This window comes from Nerophis lumbriciformis, linkage group LG17 (genome assembly GCF_033978685.3).
Source record: "Nerophis lumbriciformis linkage group LG17, RoL_Nlum_v2.1, whole genome shotgun sequence".
NCBI lineage: Eukaryota > Metazoa > Chordata > Actinopteri > Syngnathiformes > Syngnathidae > Nerophis > Nerophis lumbriciformis.
This window is the reverse complement of record NC_084564.2, coordinates 9877396-9897777: the sequence shown is the minus strand read 5'-3', so window position 1 is coordinate 9897777 and position 20382 is coordinate 9877396. Positions and strand designations below refer to the sequence as shown.

Below are 20382 nucleotides of genomic sequence, written 5' to 3'. Positions count from 1 at the left end.
GTATACATCACATTACATGACATTTTATTACATTTATGCATTACATTACATGACATTTTATTACATGTATACATCACATTATATGACATTTTATTACATGTATACATCACATTATATTACATTTTATTACATGTATACATTACATGACATTGTATTGCATGTATACATCACATTACATGACATTTTATTACATTTATACATTACATGACATTTTATTACATGTATACATCACATTACATGACATTTTATTAAATTTATACATCACATTACATGACATTTTATTACATGTATACATCACATTACATGACATTTTATTACATGTATACATCACATTATATTACATTTTATTACATGTATACATTACATGACATTGTATTGCATGTATACATCACATTACATGACATTTTATTACATTTATACATTACATGACATTTTATTACATGTATACATCACATTACATGACATTTTATTAAATTTATGCATCACATTACATGACATTTTATTACATGTATACATCACATTACATGACATTTTATTACATGTATACATCACATATTACATTTTATTACATGTATACATTACATGACATTGTATTGCATGTATACATCACATTACATGACATTTTATTACATTTATACATTACATGACATTTTATTACATGTATACATCACATTACATGACATTTTATTAAATTTATACATCACATTACATGACATTTTATTACATGTACCGGTATACATCACATGACATTTTATTATAAGTATACATCACATTACATGACATTGTATTGCATGTATACATCACATTATATGACATTTTATTATATGTATACATCACATTACATGACATTTTATTATATGTATACATCACATGACATTGTATTATAAGTATACATCACATTGCAGGACATTGTATTGCATGTATACATCACATTACATTTTATTATAAGTACACATCACATTACACAACATTTTATTACCGGTATATGTATACATCAAATGACACAACATTTTTATTATAAGTATGGATCACATTACATTACATTTTATTATATGTATACATCACATTACATGACATATTATATGAACACATAAAATTATATAACATTTTATTCCATGTATACATCACATTACATGACATTGTATTCTATGTATACATAACATTTTATTATATGTATACATCAAATTAGATGACATAATGTATAAAAGACATGACATATTGTTTTATGTGTACATCATTACCTCTGATTCCGTTTCAATAATGTCCTCCTTCATTGTCGTCCTCCTCCATCCCTGCAGGTGAGGAAGGAGTGGGAGGAGGCGGACCGCCAGGCCAAGAACCTCCCCAAAGCTGAAAGGCAGACTTTAGTCCAGGTGAGACAGCGCCCTCGTGTGGTCGGGTCAGATATGACATCTTACACAACTATCTAAACCAACCTCTTTTTTTGCCTCAATGCAAAAATGTGGTATTATATTAATTTACTACACATATATTTGCCACAGAAGTATTGAGATATTGAATGCAATTATGCCCCCTAGTGGCTGTGAAGAACATTAATCTGTTTTTCTGCACACATTACAGTATTTTAATAACTGGCATGTAAAATGATAGAAATGATCAAAGGTGTTGCATTTTTGAGCCTCCGTGACGGAACCTTGTGTCGTCTTTGCAGCACTTCCAGGCCATGGTGGAGTCCCTGGAGGAGGAGGCGGCCAGTGAGAAGCAGCAGCTGGTGGAGACCCACCTGGCTCGGGTGGAGGCCATGTTGAACGACCGGCGCCGCCTGTCCTTGGAGAACTACCTGGCGGCCCTGCAGGCGGACCCCCCCAAGGTCAGGCCACACCTCCCACCTGAGCCACGGGTATCGTTCACTTTTGAACCAATTGCAAGTACCTGGGGATTGACTGCCGTACTTTTTTCCCCGTACTTTTGTTTGTTAATAGATGTTGATATTTTAATTAAACACATATTTTTTAATGTAACATTTCAAAATGAGCTCATTATAATAACTGTGCTGTCCAGTTATTACATTTGAGTCTCATCTGCAATGCAGTCACACTTCCAGGACATTACAGGGAGTAGCTTTTTCAATTAAGCCTAATGTCTTATGTTGCGCCCTACAAAGTGTTTGTACTGTAATTAATGGACTTATTACATACCAGTTGTTTGATTAGGAAAATTCTTCTTAGTTGTTTCAGGGCCAAATTTTAGAGGTGTTGATTTACGTGGTTTGTCACATCATTTAATGTGGCCCGCCACGTCAATCAAGGTGGGCCATGACATCATTTAACATGGACTGTCACTTTGTTCAAATTGGCCCGCCACATCATTTAATGTGATCCCCCACATCATTTAATGTGATCCCCCACATCATTTAAAGTGGTCCGCAACGTCATTTAATAAGGTCCGTCACATCATTCAATGTGGTCCGTCACGTCATATAATATAATCTGTCACGTCATTTAATGTGGTCTGCCATTCATTTAGTGTTGTCCGTCATGTCATTTAAATGGCCAGCCAAGTCATTAATGTGGCCCGCCACGTCATTTAATTTGATCTGGCATGTCATTCAACGTGACCCGCCACGCCATTGTAGTGGCCCGCCATGTCACTCAATGTGATCCCCCAACTCATTATTGTGGCCCGCCATATCATTAAATGTGGTCTGCCATGTCACTCAATGTGATCCCCCATATCATTTAATGTGGCCTGCCATGTCACTCAATGTGATCCCCCACCTCATTAATGTGGCCCGCCATATCATTAAATGTGGTCTGCCACGCCATTCAATGTGATCCCCCACCTCATTTAAGTGGCCCGCCATATCATTTAATTTGGCCTGCCATGTCACTCAATGTGATCCCCCACCTCATTAACGTGGCCCGCCATATCATTAAATGTGGTCTGCCATGTCACTCAATGTGATCCCCCACGTCATTTAATGTGGCCCGCCATATCATTTGATTTAAGGAGGCCCGCCATGTCATTCAATGTGGTCTGTCACATCATTTAAGATGGTCCGTCAGGTCATTTAAAGTGGTCCGCCACGCCAATCAATATAATCTGTCGCGTCATTGACGTGGCTCGCCATATCATTCAATGTGGTCTGCCATATCATTTAAGGTGGCCCGACATATCATTCAATGTGGCCCGACATATCATTCAAGGTGGTCTGCCATATCATTCAATGTGTTCTGCCATATCATTCAATGTGGTCTGCCATATCATTAAGTGTGGTCAGTCACTTAATTTAATGTCATTAAACGTGGCCCGCCATGCCGTTTTATATAATCTGTCACGTCAATAATGTGGCCCGCCATATCATTTAACGTGGTCTGTCACTTCATTTATTATGGCCCGCCATGTCACTCAATGTGGTCTGTCACGTCATTTAACATGGTCCGTCAAGTCATTTAAAGTGGCCCACCACGTCATTTAATATCGTCTGGCACGTCATTTAATACGGCCTGCCATGTCATTCAATGTGCTCCGTCACGTCTTATAATGAATGTAGTCTTCCACACCATTTAACATGTCATTTAATGTGGCCCGCCACGCCATCCAACGTGGTCCACTATGCCATTCAATATAATCTGTCACGTCATTAATGTGGCCCGTCATATCATTTAACGTGGTCTGTCATTTCATCTAAAGTGGCCCGCCATGTCACTCAATGTGGTCTGCCATATCATTATAGTGGCCCGCCATGTCACTCAATTTGGTCTGCCATATCATTTAATGTGGTCTGTAGCGTCATTTACTGGGGTCCGTCAAATCATTTAATGTGGTCCGCTACGCCATTTTATATAATCTGTCACGTCATTAAAGTGGCCCGCCATATCATTTAACGTGGTCTGTCACTTCATTTAAATGGCCCACCATTTCACTCAATGTAGTCTGTCACATCATTTAACGTGGCCCGCCACGTCATTTAATATCGTCTGGCACGTCATTTTAACACGGCCTGCCATCTCATTCAATGTGCTTTGTCACGTCATATAATGAATGTAGTCTTCCACACCATTTAACATGGTCCATCCTGTCATTTAATGTGGCCCGCCACGCCATCCAACGTGGTCCGGCCCGCCATATCATTTAATGTGGTCTGCCATGTCACGCAATGTGGTCCCCCACCTCATTTAATGTGGCCCGCCATGTCACTCAATGTGGTCTGCCATATCATTATAGTGGCCCGCCATGTCACTCAATGTGGTCTGCCATATCATTATAGTGGCCCGCCATGTCACTCAATGTGGTCTGCCATATCATTATAGTGGCCCGCCATGTCACTCAATGTGGTCTGCCATATCATTATAGTGGCCCGCCATGTCACTCAATGTGGTCTGCCATATTATTTAACATGGTCCGTCATGTCATTTAATATCTGTCACATCATTATAGTGGCCCGCCATGTCACTCAATGTGGTCTGCCATATTATTTAACATGGTCCGTCATGTCATTTAATATAATCTGTCACATCATTATTGTGGCCCTCCATGTCACTCAATGTGGTCTGCCATATCATTATAGTGGCCCGCCATGTCACTCAATGTGGTCTGCCATATCATTATAGTGGCCCGCCATGTCACTCAATGTGGTCTGCCATATTATTTAACATGGTCCGTCATGTCATTTAATATCTGTCACATCATTATAGTGGCCCGCCATGTCACTCAATGTGGTCTGCCATATTATTTAACATGGTCCGTCATGTCATTTAATATAATCTGTCACATCATTATTGTGGCCCTCCATGTCACTCAATGTGGTCTGCCATATCATTATAGTGGCCCGCCATGTCACTCAATGTGGTCTGCCATATTATTTAACATGGTTCGTCATGTCATTTAATATAATCTGTCACATCATTATTGTGGCCCTCCATGTCACTCAATGTGGTCTGCCATATTATTTAACATGGTTCGTCATGTCATTTAATATAATCTGTCACATCATTATTGTGACCCTCCATGTCACTCAATGTGGTCTGCCATATCATTATAGTGGCCCGCCATGTCACTCAATGTTGTCTGCCATATTATTTAACATGGTCCGTCATGTCATTTAATATCTGTCACATCATTATTGTGGCCCTCCATGTCACTCAATGTGGTCTGCCATATCATTATAGTGGCCCGCCATGTCACTCAATGTGGTCTGTAGCGTCATTTACTGTGGTCCGTCAAGTCATTTAACATGTCACGTCATTAAAGTGGCCCGCCATGTAGTCCGCCACATCATTTAATGTAGTCCGCCACGTCAAGTCAAGTGGCCCTCTGAGGGCAAACGACTTTGACACGGCTGACCAAGAGGTAGTTTGGCTGAGTCTGCTCTCAGTGCTGCTGGAGTGATCGCTAAGTGACGTCACGCGCGACCCAGGTATTGTCACATGGCACCGTTGGATTTTCCGTGAACCGGTGCCCAGTAGGACCGGCGCAATTCGGTCAGTGCCTAAAAAGTACAGGATCTGGTACCCATCCGGATCCGGTGCTGCTTGAGTGATTATTAGTCTGCAACCGGACGTGACGTCACACACAGCCAAGGTATCAAAATATGGCACCGTTTGATTTGACGTGAATCCATACCCGGTCGTACCAACGGATTCCGGTAGGTGCCTATAAAAGTACCAAACTCGGTAGACCCCCCACAGGCTCGTAAAAACGCCAGACAAGTCCTGGTCTAAAGATCAGATGTCTCCTCTCCTGCAGCCTCACCGCATCCTGCAGGCTCTCAGACGCTACGTGCGCGCCGAGAACAAGGACCGCCAGCACACCATCCGCCACTACCAGCACGTCCTGGCCGTGGACCCCGAGAAGGCCGCTCAGATGAAGTCTCAGGTGTGTGTCAACGTACAATCAAACCCAGCAAAAAATTATCACAATTAGGCAAAAAGATGAAATGCTGATGCTAATAGTAACAGTCTTTAAATGGATACAGTAGGGGTGTAACGGTACACAAAAATTTCAGTTCGGTACGTACCTCGGTTTAGAGGTCACGGTTCGGTTCATTGCAGTAAGAAAACAAGAAAATAAAAATTTTGGGGTTCTTTATTTACCAAATTTGCAAAATCTTCCACCAAAAATATTTTTCTTAGTGGAATATTTGATGTGAAGTAATGGGAACCTTGGATAGGTCAATAATTCATAATAACATTGATTTTGATTCAATATTATGTTTTGAGCAATGACAGTTTGAAAGAAAAAAAAACAGCTTTGTTTTATTAGTCAACATTGCAACTTTTTCTAAATGACATTTAACCTTTAAGCTTTTTTATTTCACTTTAGTTATGTTTTTGTTTATTTTAGTAGTATTTTTAGAATGGGCTGTGGGCCGCAAATGGCCTCCGGGACACACTTTTGACACCCCTGCTATAGATAATAAAAAATTAAATGTGATAAATCTATGGATAAAAAGCAGAGCCTGGCGACGCATGCGTGTTTATCATAACTCTCTCTCTCTCTCTGTCTCTGCCCCTCCCTCACCAATGCTGCTGCACGCACAATTTGTTTTGTTTTTAACCCCTTCTTAACCCTGAACGTACATTGAAAATACATGCAACCCTAACTCAAAATGCCGGACATTTGAGGCATTTAAGAAACTCCGCCTGGACAGCTCCGCAAAAGAGGACATGTCCGGTGAAAAGAGGACGTATGGTCAGTCTATCCTAGCCCGTTAGCTGCTAGCATGCCGTGTGTTGTGCCTCGGTGTGCATTGTTTACACAACGTGCGTTACGCTACTTAATATGTCCGTGTGGAAACTCGTTCGGTACACCTTCGAACCGAACCGGAACCCTCGTACCGAAACGGTTCAATACAAATACACGTACCGTTACACCCCTAGTATATACAGTACATTTTATTCTTTTAAAGATATTGGAAAAATATATTTAAAAAATCATAGTAATTATCTTTAATAATCAGGTTTTTTTTGTATTATTCTTATTTTTTTAATTTTGTTATTGATAACATTTATTACCGTATTTTTCGGACTATAAGTCGCATTTTTTTTTCATAGTTTGGCCGGGGATGCGACTTATACTCAGGAGCGACTTATGTGTGAAATGATTAACACATTAGCGTAAAATATCAAATAATAATATTTACCGGTATCTCATTCACGTAAGAGACTAGACGTATAAGATTTCATGGGATTTAGCGATCAGGAGTGACAGATTGTTTGGTAAACGTATAGCATGTTCTATATGTTATAGTTATTTGAATGACTCTTACCATAATATGTCACGTTAACATACCAGTTGGTTATTTATGCCTCATATAACGTTCAGCCTGTTGTTCACTATTCTTTATTTAGTTTAAATTGCCTTTCAAATGTCTATTCTTGGTGTTGGCTTTTATCAAATACATTTCCCCAAAAAATGCGACTTATACTCCAGTGCGACTTATATGTGTTTTTTTCCTTCTTTATTATGCATTTTCAGCAGGTGCGACTTTACTCCGGTGCGACTTATATTCTGAAAAATACGGTAATAATAATTGTTAATCATATGATAAAATATAGATTTATTTTTGTATGCACTCTTCAGAAAAAGCAGTTTTTTGCAGACGTGATTAAAAATATTGCAGTATTGGAAATACTGCGCTGTGACTTGTTGCTCGGCAGAATCTGTTTTTGCGCTATTTTTCTTGTCTTAAGAAGTGCTATTATTATTAATATTATGATTTGTATGAATACACCCCAGTCTACTGTACTCTGCTGTTTCCTGGGCAATGGACTGGTGCTGCATCACACCTCATGGAGAATAGTCCGGAACAGGAAATCGAACACTGGTTAGGCTGATGCAACAGATACATTTTGCTCGATAATTATGATTCAGTGTAATTACAACATGAGTACCAGTGTGAGTCAGCGCAGGGATTCAAGCTGAGACAGGCAGAAAGTTCTGGAAAAGAACCACAAAAAAAAAAGAAAAAAGAAGTGCCCTGAAGCCTCTGACTCACTTTGGTCTCGGGTGGCGTGACTTAAAAACCAAAAATAAAAAAGGCTCGTTTTGTACAATCAGCAGTCACATTAGTCGGGCAAGTTGATTAATCGCCAGCGCTTGGAAGCTTCCGGAAGGTCCTCAGAAAGTATTCCTGCTGATCTTGAATGATATCTCAGCTAAGTGTAGGAGGACAAGTGAGGAGGTTTGTCTGTCTGAGGGAGGAGGAGGCTCAGGCTCAGACTTGCAGGTCTTGTATAATATCTTTCTCTGTGTGTGTGTGTGTGTGTGTGTGTGTGTGTGTGTGTGTGTGTGTGTGTGTGTGTGTGTGTGTGTGTGTGTGTGTGTGTGTGTGTGTGTGTTTTTGTATTCCTACCCTTCTTGAGACACCAACAAGGAAAAGTATCTTCCATATGAGGAGGTGTGAACAAGTGATGACATAAATCATGGTCCCAATAACATTGCATCTAATAGAGAATGTCTCATTTGCACCCCCTGCTGGTGAAATCTATCAAAATGAGGGTGGTCCCAAAAAGGAGGGATTTTTCAAATCGGTTTTAAAAGTGCTCCCCCTCTGGTCAACATATTAAATAACAAGTGTGTGTAAAAAATTTGAAGTGCTCCCCCTCAGGCCGGCATATGTAATAACAAGTGTGTGGAAGAAATTGAAATGCGCCCCCTTTGGCCAAAATTAATTAGAAACAAAAATAAAATAAAAATATGAGACATACTGTAATAACTTGAAGTAAATAATGAAGGTTAAAAAACAATTACAAAAAAAATGTATTACTAAAAGCAGTCTTTTTCTCACAATGTGTCGACTTTTTTCTTATAAAATTGGGAACAATTTCTCATATTCTTTCTGTTTCTGTAATGCAATATTTTCTTGTAAAAAATACTTTTTTTAATGTAAAATTGTTACTTTGTAATGCAAAATGGTGACATTTGTCATATAAAAGTCTAAGTTTTATCACAATATTGCCAATTTTTTTGTTGTTCTTGTAAAATAGTGACATTTTTTGAGTAAAATTATGACTTTTGTTATCATTTTGCCAAGTAGAATTCCAATTAATATTATAATATGGCCAACATTTTTAAGTTTTCTTATAAAATTGTGACTTTTGTCAAGTAAAATTATGACTCTTTTCATAAAATTGCCAACATTTTTAAGCCTTTCTTGTAAAATTGCGACTGTTATTGAGTAAAATTCCAAGTTTTATCATAATATTGCACAAATGTTCAGTTTTTCTTGTAAAATTTTGACCTGCGTTGAGTAAAATGACGACTTTTATTATAATACCGCCAAAACTCTACGTTTTTCTTTTGAAATTGTGACCTTCTTCCTTGTGAAATGCCAACTCATTTTTCACAATAAGCTTTTTTATATTTGCACAGTATGTGTATATTATTGATGTTGTAAATACAAATATTTAAATATCTAGAAAGGGCGCTCGGCATTTTTCTCAGGTCTCAAGAAGGTAACAAATACAAAAATGTGCGTGCGTGCGTGTTTATTTGTGTGCGTGCGTGCGTGTTTATTTGTGCTATCGGCGGCTTTCATCCAAATGCCTTTGTGTCTACATGTTGCTGTTATGAAAGCCAATGTTAGCTCTTGTTGCTAAAGGAGGGCAGGACATATTAATAATAATAGTAATAATATTAATAATAATAAAAGCATGCTCTTTGTGTGATGTCATGCTCAAAAAAAGTGTGAAATCAAAAGTACATTGGCTGACTGCAAGGTGCAAAGGCTCCAAACACAGAAATGATCCACAAACAGCATAAGAGAAATGCAACAGGAAATGAAAAACATGTCCATAAAAACACTGCACACATAAACTCTGCAGGTTCAAAAACAACTGCTACAAATGTTAACAACACACACAAGCCTCCAAAAACGGCATGAGCAAAATGCTGTAAGCTGATGGAACTTCTATTCTTGCACACTTCCTGGTACCCTTACACACTTCCTGGTATCTTTGCACACTTCTTGTTACCCTTACACACTTCCTGGTATCTTTGCACACTTCCTGGTATCTTTGCAAACTTCCTGGTACCCTTGCACACTTCCTGGTACCCTTGCACACTTCCTGGTATCTTTGCACATTTCCTGGTACATTTGCACACTTCTGGTACCCTTGCACACTTCCTGGTATCTTTGCACACTTCTTGTTACCCTTACACACTTTCTGGTATCTTTGCACACTTCCTGGTACCCTTACACACTTCTGGTACCCTTGCACACTTCCTGGTACCCTTGCACACTTCCTGGTATCTTTGCACACTTCTTGTTACCCTTACACACTTTCTGGTATCTTTGCACACTTCCTGGTACCCTTGCACACTTCCTGGTATCCTGGCACACTTCCTGATATCCTTGCACACTTCCTGGTATCTTTGCACACTTCCTGCTACCCTTGCACACTTCCTGGTATCTTTGCACACTTCCTGGTATCTTTGCACACTTCCTGGTATCTTTGCACACGTCTGGCACCCTTACACACTTCCTGGTCCCCTTACACACTTCCTGGTCCCCTTACACACTTCCTGCTACCCTTGCACACTTCCTGCTACCCTTGCACACTTCTTGCTACCCTTACACACTTTCTGGTATCTTTGCACACTTCCTGGTACCCTTGCACACTTCTGGTACCCTTGCACACTTCCTGGTACCCTTGCACACTTCCTGGTATCTTTGCACACTTCCTGGTACCTTTGCACACTTCTGGTACCCTTACACACTTTCTGGTATCCTTGCACACTTCCTGGTATCTTTGCACACTTCCTGGTACCCTTACACACTTCCTGGTATCGTGGCACACTTCCTGGTACCATTACACACTTCCTGGTATCTTTGCACACTTCCTGGTACCCTTACACACTTCCTGGTATCCTTGCACACTTCCTGGTACCCTTACACACTTCCTGGTATCTTTTCACACTTCCTGGTACCCTTGCACACTTCTGGTACCCTTACACACTTCCTGGTATCTTTGCACACTTCTTGTTACCCTTGCACACTTCTGGTACCCTTACACACTTCCTGGTATCTTTGTACACTTCCTGGTACCCTTGCACACTTCTGGTACCCTTGCACACTTCTGGTACCCTTACACACTTCCTGGTATCCTGGCATACTTCCTGGTATTCTTGCACACTTCCTGGTATCTTTGCACACGTTCTGGTACCCTTACACACTTCCTGGTATCTTTGCACAGTTCCTGGTACCCTTACACACTCCCTGGTATCTTTGCACACTTCCTGGTACCCTTACACACTTCCTGGTATCCTGGCTAACTGTGGTTTAGTTCCATCAACTTGCAGAATTTCTCTCATGCAGTTGTTTTTGAAACATGCAGCCTTTTTGATGCACGGTCGACAAAAGTACTTAAAAACTGCAAATCATTTCCATAAAGTAGATTTACTTTGTTGCATGTGGGCGGAGTCAGTTGTTCCTAATGAAGTGGCCACTATGGGTGCACAGATAAACAGGAAGGGATGATGCACAAGAGTCTCCTGAGGACTCTGGTGGTTTCCTCCCTTTGACAAACACTTTCAAGTACGTGTGTGTGTGTGTGTGTGTGTGTGTGTGCGCGAGATGCTCTTAAGGCCTAGCAGACTGAGGCTGCTGTCAAGTGACTTCAGATGTTGAGGTTTTCAAGATTAGATCTGACGTTATGTTTCATGTGTGTGTGTGTGTGTGTGTGTGTTGGTGTGTGCGTTGTTGTGTGGTGAAGTGACGAATGCAAAGAAAAACACATGTTGCTTGTTGACTCCATCAACACACATCAAGCTTGTATTTGTGTGTGTGTGTGTGTGTGTGTGTGTGTGTGTGTGCGTGTGCGTGTTCTGGCAATGCTTACTTAATGGGGACATCGCTCTGTTTACACAGTGTCGGAGGCAGATATTTACATATATCCGTATTTAAGTGTTACTTCTTTATTTTCATTATCATATTACAAAACAGCTAATGTTTTTCTTCCAATTGTGGTCTTTTGGTTGTCTGCAAATACTGTGTGCTAACCTTGACTATGGAATGTAAGGAGGAGAGATAATCCTTCTCCTTATCTCTTCTTGTGTCCAGCGGCGGAGGACAATGGGCATGTGTTTGGACTGGAAAGACAAGACAGCGAGGGTGGGAGGGAGAGAGACTTTATAGAATAGAAGGTTTCCATATTTTAGATCAGACCATCTTAGCTGCGCGATTGAATGTTCTATGCTGGACTGGTCTCATTATATTTACAAAGCTTTGCAAATATATTACAAAATACCTATTCTGTCTCTGGTGGTTCTTCTACTCAGCTTTAAAGAGCTTGGGAGCGACCAGAAACTTGAATTCCCTGGGAGGAACAACTGGTCCAAACGCAACAATTGTCACCTTTAGGGGACCTCTGACGGTATGGGGACAAAAAAACAGGTCCCCTAAAGGAAAACCTTTTTAAATGATAGTCAGATCCATTCTGAAGATGCCTAAGTGATGAGTAATGAGTTTGTATTTTATTTCTGTGGTTTAAGGTAAGATAAGATAATCCTTTATTGGTCCCACAACAGGAAAATTTGGGTTACTTTGTTTACGTATTTCAAATATTGGTAAAAGAGAAAATGCATTTTCTTGAAAAGTGAAACATTTGTTATCCTGGCATTAATAGTACTGTGATTCTGTATGGTATACATTAGGGGTGTGGGAAAAAATCGATTTGAATTTGAATCGTGATTCTCACGTTGTGCGATTCAGAATCGATTCTCATTTTTAAAAAATGTATGTATTTTTTTAATTTATTTAAAAAAAATAAAATTGTATTTTATTTTTATTTTTATTTTTTTAATTAATCACTCCAACAAAACAATACACAACAATACCATAACAATGCAATCCAATTCCAAAACCAAACCCGACCCAGCAACACTCAGAACTGCAATAAACAGAGCAATTGAGAGGAGACACAAACACGACACAGAACAAACCAAAAGTAGTGAAACAAAAATGATTATCAACAACAGTATCAATATTGGTTACAATTTCAACATAGCAGTGATTAAAAATCCCTCATTCACATTATCATTAGACATTTATAAAAATAAAAAAGAACAATAGTGTCACAGTGGCTTACACTTGCATCGTATCTCATAAGCTTGACAACACACTGTGTCCAATATTTTCACAAAGATAAAATAAGTCATATTTTTGGTTCATTTAATAGCTAAAACAAATTGACATTATTGCAATCAGTTGATAAAACATTGTCCTTTACAATTATAAAAGCTTTTTACAAAAATCTACTACTCTGCTTGCATGTCAGCAGACTGGAGTAGATCCTGCTGAAATCCTATGTATTGAATGAATAGACAATCCTTTTGAATCGGGAAAAAATCCTTTTTGAATCGAGAATCGCGTTGAATCGGGAAAAAAAAATCAATATTGAATCGAATCGTGGGACACCTAAAGATTCACAGCCCTAGTATCCATCCTTAGTTAAAACTAATATATTTTTCCAAAAACAAAATCTGGTTTAGTGTTCCTTAGGAGGACATTTTCATACAGCATGATTATAAAACATTATTACCTTAAAGTATGATTCACATTCAGAATTTTCCATCCTTCTATGTATGGTAGTTGGAGTAGCAGACAACTTCATTACTCCTAAATAGCAGTTTTCAGTAATGTCACAGAAGATGCAGGATTTGCTTGAACATTTAAGTGGTGAAACTTCCTATAAGAGGACAACTGTAGTGCTGTATTCTGACCATCATGTCATATTTCAGTTGAACTTTTTTTTTTTTTTTTTAAAGCAGATTTTAGAAAAAGGCTCTGCTTACCTTGTTTTATGTTTGGCCACTCGTGAGTCTGTCCAGAAGAATGTAAGAGGTGTCCAATTCTCAGCGTGTCGCCCGGACGAGGCCCCCAAATTGTTGCGTTTTGGACCAGTTGTTCCTCCCAGGGAATTCAAGTCACAAGTCACTCCCAAGCTCTTTACGACACTTAAAGCTGAGTTGAAAAACCACCAGAGACAGAATAGGTATTTTGTAATATATTTGCAAAGCTTTGCAGATATACATTCACAGAGACAGCATAGAACATTCGGATCGCCCCGCTAAGATGGTCTCTCCCCCCGCTACACCCTCTCCCCTCTTAAGTCCCTGGCAGTCCTGTGTCTCTAGCCAAAACAAATGTCCATTATCTCTCTCTAACATTCCTCATTCAAGGTTAAGCACACAGTTTTGCAGACAACCAAAAGACCACATTTGGAAGAAAAACACGAGCTGTTTTGTAATATGATTATGAAATAAAAAGAAGTAACACTTAAATTCGGATATATGTAAATATCTGCCTCCGACAATGGTCCTCAGTAGTCACTTACAAATTTGTGTGAATTATGCAAAATGATTTAAATTTGGTCCGCATGAACCATATGAACTCTTTTCCCCCAAGGTCCCCAGTAAGAATGATCAGCACATTACTTCATCAATCCAGAGATTTAAAGACGTGTATGAGCTAACTGGGCAGTGGACATTTTACACCATTTTTTTATATGCCTCCACAACCTGTAGAAAGGGTGGTCCCCACAAGTCATGATCAAAAACTTGGTCCCCATTTCAAATGATAACCAGTGTGTGTGTGTGTGTGTGTGTGTGTGTGTGTGTGTGTGTGTGTGTGTGTGTGTGTGTGTGTGTGTGTGTGTCCTACGTCGCATCTTCTGATGTGTCCCTGTCAGGTGATGACCCACCTACGTGTGATCGAGGAGAGGATGAACCAGAGTCTCTCTTTGCTCTACAAAATTCCTTACGTGGCCGACGAGATTCAGGATGAAATTGGTGAGTAATCCTAAAATGAAATATAATTCATGATGAAGTTTTCCAATCACACAAACTCTTGACTTGGTCGTATGGTATGGTATGTTTGAGTACGGTACGTAATGGTTGGTTAAGGTAAGGTATGGTTTCTTATGGTTAGGTTGGGTTGAGTATAGCATGGTATGTTTGGGTATGGTATGATTAAGTTTAGTATATTAAGGTATGTTTGGGTATGGTATGGTTGGTTAACCTCTTAAGGCCCAAGCTGTTTATTTACATGCTTTTTTATTTTTCTTTGCTATTTGGGCTTATTGGACCTTATTTAGAATAAAAACTAAAAATCATCTTTTGATATGATGTACTTACTCCATAAGTACACAAATGTGTACTTCATGTGTAGTGACATGCTAATTTTTATTTTTACACTTTTTTTTTCCAAATTCCATTGTATGTTAAACCCTTCTGACACCACCAGATGGCAGTATAAGTGTCCACATAAGCGGCATAAGACCCCAATTCAGTAGTGTACACAATTTTGGAAATAAGAGCTAAAAGGTGCTGTCCACGCATGTGGCCACTAAGGCCTTTGGAGTAAGGTATGGTTTGTTATGGTCAGGTTGGGTCAAGTATAGTATGGTATGGTATGGTTACGTTTAGTATAGTAAGGTATGTTTGGGTATGGCATGGTACGGTATGGTTTATTTTGGTTTGGTTTGATTGGGTTAAGTATAGTATGGTATGTTTGGATATGGTTAGGTTTAATATAGTGTGGTATGTTTGGGTACGGTATGGTTTCTTATGGTTTGGTTGGGTTAAGTATAATATGGTATATTTGGGTATGAGTAGGTTTAGTATATTAAGGTATGTTTGGGTATAGTACGTTATGATTTATTATGGTTTGGTTAAGTATAGTATGGTATGTTTGGATATGGTTAGGTTTAATACAGTGTGGCTATTGTATGGTTGGTTATGGTACAATATGGTTGGTTAAGGTATGGTATGTTTGGGTATGGTATTTTTGGTTATGGTACAATATTTTTGGTTAAAGTAAGGTAGTGTTTCTCATGGTTTGTTTGAGTAAAGTATAGTATAGTATGTTTGGGTATGGTATGTTTGGTTATGGTATGGTTGGGTATAGTATAGTATGGTCTGGTTACTTATAGTTTGGTTGAGTAAAGTATGGTTAGGTATGGTGTGGTTAGGTTTAGTATAGTATGGTATGTTTGGTTATTGTACATTATGGTTGGTTATTGTATGTATAGTTGCTTATGGTTTGGTTGAGTAAAGTATGGTTGGGTATGGTTAGGTTTAATATAGCATGGTATGTTTGGTTATTGTACATTAAGGTATGGTATGTTTGGTTATGGTACAGTATGGTTGATTAATGTATGGTATGTTTGGTTATGGTACAGTATGGTTGGTTAATGTATGGTTTGGTTGGGTACAGTATAGTTGGGTATGGTTAGGTTAGGTTTAGTATAGCATGGTATGTTTGGGTATACTATGGTATGTTATGTTTGTGTATTAAAGGTAGGTTAAAGTATGGTTGAGTTTAGTACAGTTGTGAATGGTTGGGTATGGTACGTTATGTTTGAGTATAACATGGTATGGTTGGTTAAGGTATGGTATAGTTGGGTGTGGTATGTTTGCGTATGGTTAGGTTTAGTTGTGTTGGGTATGGTATGTTATGTTTGCGTATAATATTGTTTGGTTGAGGTATGGTATCGTTGGGTGTGGTATGTTTGTGTATAGTATGGTTAGGTTTAGTTGTGTATGGTATGGTATGGTTGGTATGGTACGTTTGGGTATAATGGTTGGTTATGGTATGGTACGGTTGGGAATGGAACGGTCACATACCATCTGTATTTGGCAACTCCTTGGCACACTTTGAAACTGAACTTGAAACTCACCTTATTTTCTCCTATCAAAACAAGAACAGCAATGATTTGGATTACATCGATGTAACATTCTTCAGGTCGCTGAGGTCAAAGGTTAGATTAGTCGCACTTTGGTGCTCTTTTGAAATAATCCTGGTACTTCATGAAATGACGAGAATAATTATTGTATTCATTGCGGTGTCAGGGAGGGACTTAAAGTACAAACCCCGTTTCCATATGAGTTGGGAAATTGTGTTAGATGTAAATATAAACGGAATACAATGATTTGCAAATCCTTTTCAACCCATATTCAATTGAATGCACTACAAAGACAACATATTTGATGTTCAAACTCATAAACTTCATTTTTTTTTGCAAATAATAATTAACTTAGAATTTCATGGCTGCAACACGTGCCAAAGTAGTTGGGAAAGGGCATGTTCACCACTGTGTTACATGGCCTTTCCTTTTAACAACACTCAGTAAACGTTTGGGAACTGAGGAGACACATTTTTTAAACTTCTCAGGTGGAATTCTTTCCCATTCTTGCTTGATGTACAGCTTAAGTTGTTCAACAGTCCGGGGGTCTCCGTTGTGGTATTTTAGGCTTCATAATGCGCCACACATTTTCAATGGGAGACAGGTCTGGACTACAGGCAGGCCAGTCTAGTACCTGCACTTTTTAACTATGAAGCCACGTTGATGTAACACGTGGCTTGGCATTGTCTTGCTGAAATAAGCAGGGGCGTCCATGGTAACGTTGCTTGGATGGCAACATATGTTGCTCCAAAACCTGTATGTACCTTTCAGCATTAATGGCGCCTTCACAGATGTGTAAGTTACCCATGTCTTGGGCACTAATACACCCCCATACCATCACAGATGCTGGCTTTTCAACTTTGCGCCTATAACAATCCGGATGGTTCTTTTCCTCTTTGGTCCGGAGGACACGACGTCCACAGTTTCCAAAAACAATTTGAAATGTGGACTCGTCAGACCACAGAACACTTTTCCACTTTGTATCAGTCCATCTTAGATGAGCTCAGGCCCACCGAAGCTGACGGCGTTTCTGGGTGTTGTTGATAAACGGTTTTTGCCTTGCATAGGAGAGTTTTAACTTGCACTTACAGATGTAGCGACCAACTGTAGTTACTGACAGTGGGTTTCTGAAGTGTTCCTGAGCCCATGTGGTGATATCCTTTACACACTGATGTCGCTTGTTGATGCAGTACAGCCTGAGGGATCGAAGGTCACGGGCTTAGCTGCTTACGTGCAGTGATTTCTCCAGATTCTCTGAACCCTTTGATGATATTACGGACCGTAGATGGTGAAATCCCTAAATTCCTTGCAATAGCTGGTTGAGAAAGGTTTTTCTTAAACTGTTCAACAATTTGCTCACACATTTGTTGACAAAGTGGTGACCCTCGCCCCATCCTTGTTTGTGAATGACTGAGCATTTCATGGAATCTACTTTTATACCCAATCATGGCACCCACCTGTTCCCAATTTGCCTGTTCACCTGTGGGATGTTCCAAATAAGTGTTTGATGAGCATTCCTCAACTTTATCAGTATTTATTGCCACCTTTTCCAACTTCTTTGTCACGTGTTGCTGGCATCAAATTCTAAAGTTAATGATTATTTGCAAAAACAAAAAGGTTTATCAGTTTATCAGTAGCATATTCAACTGAATATGGGTTGAAAATGATTTGCAAATCATTGTATTCCGTTTATATTTACATCTAACACAATTTCCCAACTCATATGGAAACGGGGTTTGTATTACATAAATAATATATGCATGACAATGTATTCATTCAACATGCTTGATATGAAAGTGAGGTTAGTGTTTGTCTCTTTAGTGCTTTGGGAAGCTTTTGAAGTGTTCTTCAAACTTTTGAAGGGATTATTTACCCAGAATCCAAGCATAACTTTATTGATTTTGAATGACAGCCAAGCTGAGGTCAAAGGGAGAGGAAGTGTTTGAGTGTTGCCGCCGTGAGAGCGTGTTTACCTTCCCCAAAGGTGTGTCGGGAGCTGAGATGAAAGTGTAGCGAGCTTTGCTGAGGTGGAAGTGGGTCGCGTCGTGCTGGGAGACCTCACAGAAAATAACAACACTCATGTCAACGCTTTGCTATCATTAATTTGTTGTTGCTGTTGTTTTTTTTACGTGTTCCGTCTCCTCCTCTCCATCGCAGACGAGCTGCTCCAGGAGCAGAAAGCCGACATGGACCAGTTCTTGTCGTCCATCTCCGAGTCGCAGCCTGACGTCACCGTGTCCTCTGAGGAGAGCGTGGAGGTGTCCGTGTCCGAGGGGAAGCCTTACCGGCCCATCAAGGTCACGTCTCTGGGGTCCCGTCCGGAAGCGGAAGGTAAGCAGCTGTTTACTCCAATTATTTGTTCCCCACACCCACTTTGTTCATCAAGCGCTGCAAACATCGGATGTTGCCAAGAGTTCACCTCGTGGTCCTCATCATCATCAACATCATCATCATCATCATCTGTAATATGTCTAACGAGTATAAGACACGCGTGTCAAAGAAAAAAATGTGTTGTAAGAATAAACATTGCAACGTTCGGAAAATAAAGTTGGAACGGCCAAATAATCAGATTACGACAAAAAAATCTGAATTTTATGGCGATAAAAAAAATTACAGATCATGAAAAAAATCGCAAAACTAGCAGAAAAGAGTCATAAAAATACAAGGGAAAAAAACAATGTTACGAAAATTAAGTTGTAATGTTTGAATTTAAAATTCTTAAGTTATTTCAATTAAGAGGAGAAAACTATTGATTTTTGAAATAGGTAAAGTAAGAAGGAATATAAAATACAAATGTATTTCAGTTTTAGGAGTTAACTGGTGGAACAAGCTCAGTGATGACTTGAAGACATGTAGTTCTTTGTTAAGGTTTAAGAAAACATTGAAAGGTGAAATAATTGAAAATTCTAAAATATAGTAACAATTATACGTAGCCCCTAAAACGACATGGGGAAATTTTTTTTGTTATAATTTTTATTTAATTTTTTTCAGACATGTATCTCGTGCGCACGAGAAAGTTTCTTGTGCACACGAGAAACTTTTTATAAAGTTATAAAAAATTTAAAAAAATGTTAATTTAAAAAAAAAAATTTTTTTAGACATGTATCTTGTGCGCACGAGATACATGTCTAAAAAATAAACAAAATACAATTATAAATGTATTTATTTATTTATTTTTATTAGGCATGTATCTTTTTAGACATGTTTTTTTTTTATAACTTTATAAACAGTTTCTCGTGCGCACGAGATACATGTCTAAAAAAAAAATAAAAATAAAAATTACACACATTTTTTTTCCCCCCATGTCCCTTTAGGGGCTCCGTACAATTACTTTCATCCCATTGATTTTTTTTTTCTTTAACGATGTTCCAGGCAATCTTATTTTCAGTGGAGTTATAGGATAGGCAAATATAAGCTTTGGCTTCTGCCTATTCCTTTTTCGGTAATTATTTTTCTGTCATTCTTTTTCTTTTCTTTTCTTTTTGTGTATAAAGGTGTATGATTGTTAAATATGTCTAATCTGTACTGTTAATCTGGTCACACAAAATGGTTAATGGTTGATAGTTGATTATATGAGCTTTATTAAGGGCGTGCCGTGATGGTACAACATTTGGCGCACTCTACAATCTGTATTGACAGCGTGCCAGCCCAACACTTGTTATACAATATACATCTTCTGCTTGCACACGTACTTGACAGCAAGGCATACTTGATCAACAGCCACACAGGTTAC

General features: G+C 39.0%; 1 protein-coding gene across 4 annotated transcripts in view; it reads left to right on the top strand.

The window, feature by feature from the left end:
* Positions 1 to 20382, top strand: part of aplp2 (amyloid beta (A4) precursor-like protein 2) — a 170969-nt gene that overhangs the window by 131128 nt on the left and 19459 nt on the right. For all 4 annotated transcript variants that reach the window (XM_061972409.1, XM_061972410.1, XM_061972407.1 and 1 more), the window contains exons 9-13: positions 1299 to 1373; positions 1673 to 1831; positions 5710 to 5838; positions 14655 to 14754; positions 18807 to 18980. In XM_061972409.1, coding sequence (XP_061828393.1) covers positions 1299 to 1373; positions 1673 to 1831; positions 5710 to 5838; positions 14655 to 14754; positions 18807 to 18980 — 637 coding nt within the window. The remainder of the gene's footprint in view (positions 1 to 1298; positions 1374 to 1672; positions 1832 to 5709; positions 5839 to 14654; positions 14755 to 18806; positions 18981 to 20382) is intronic.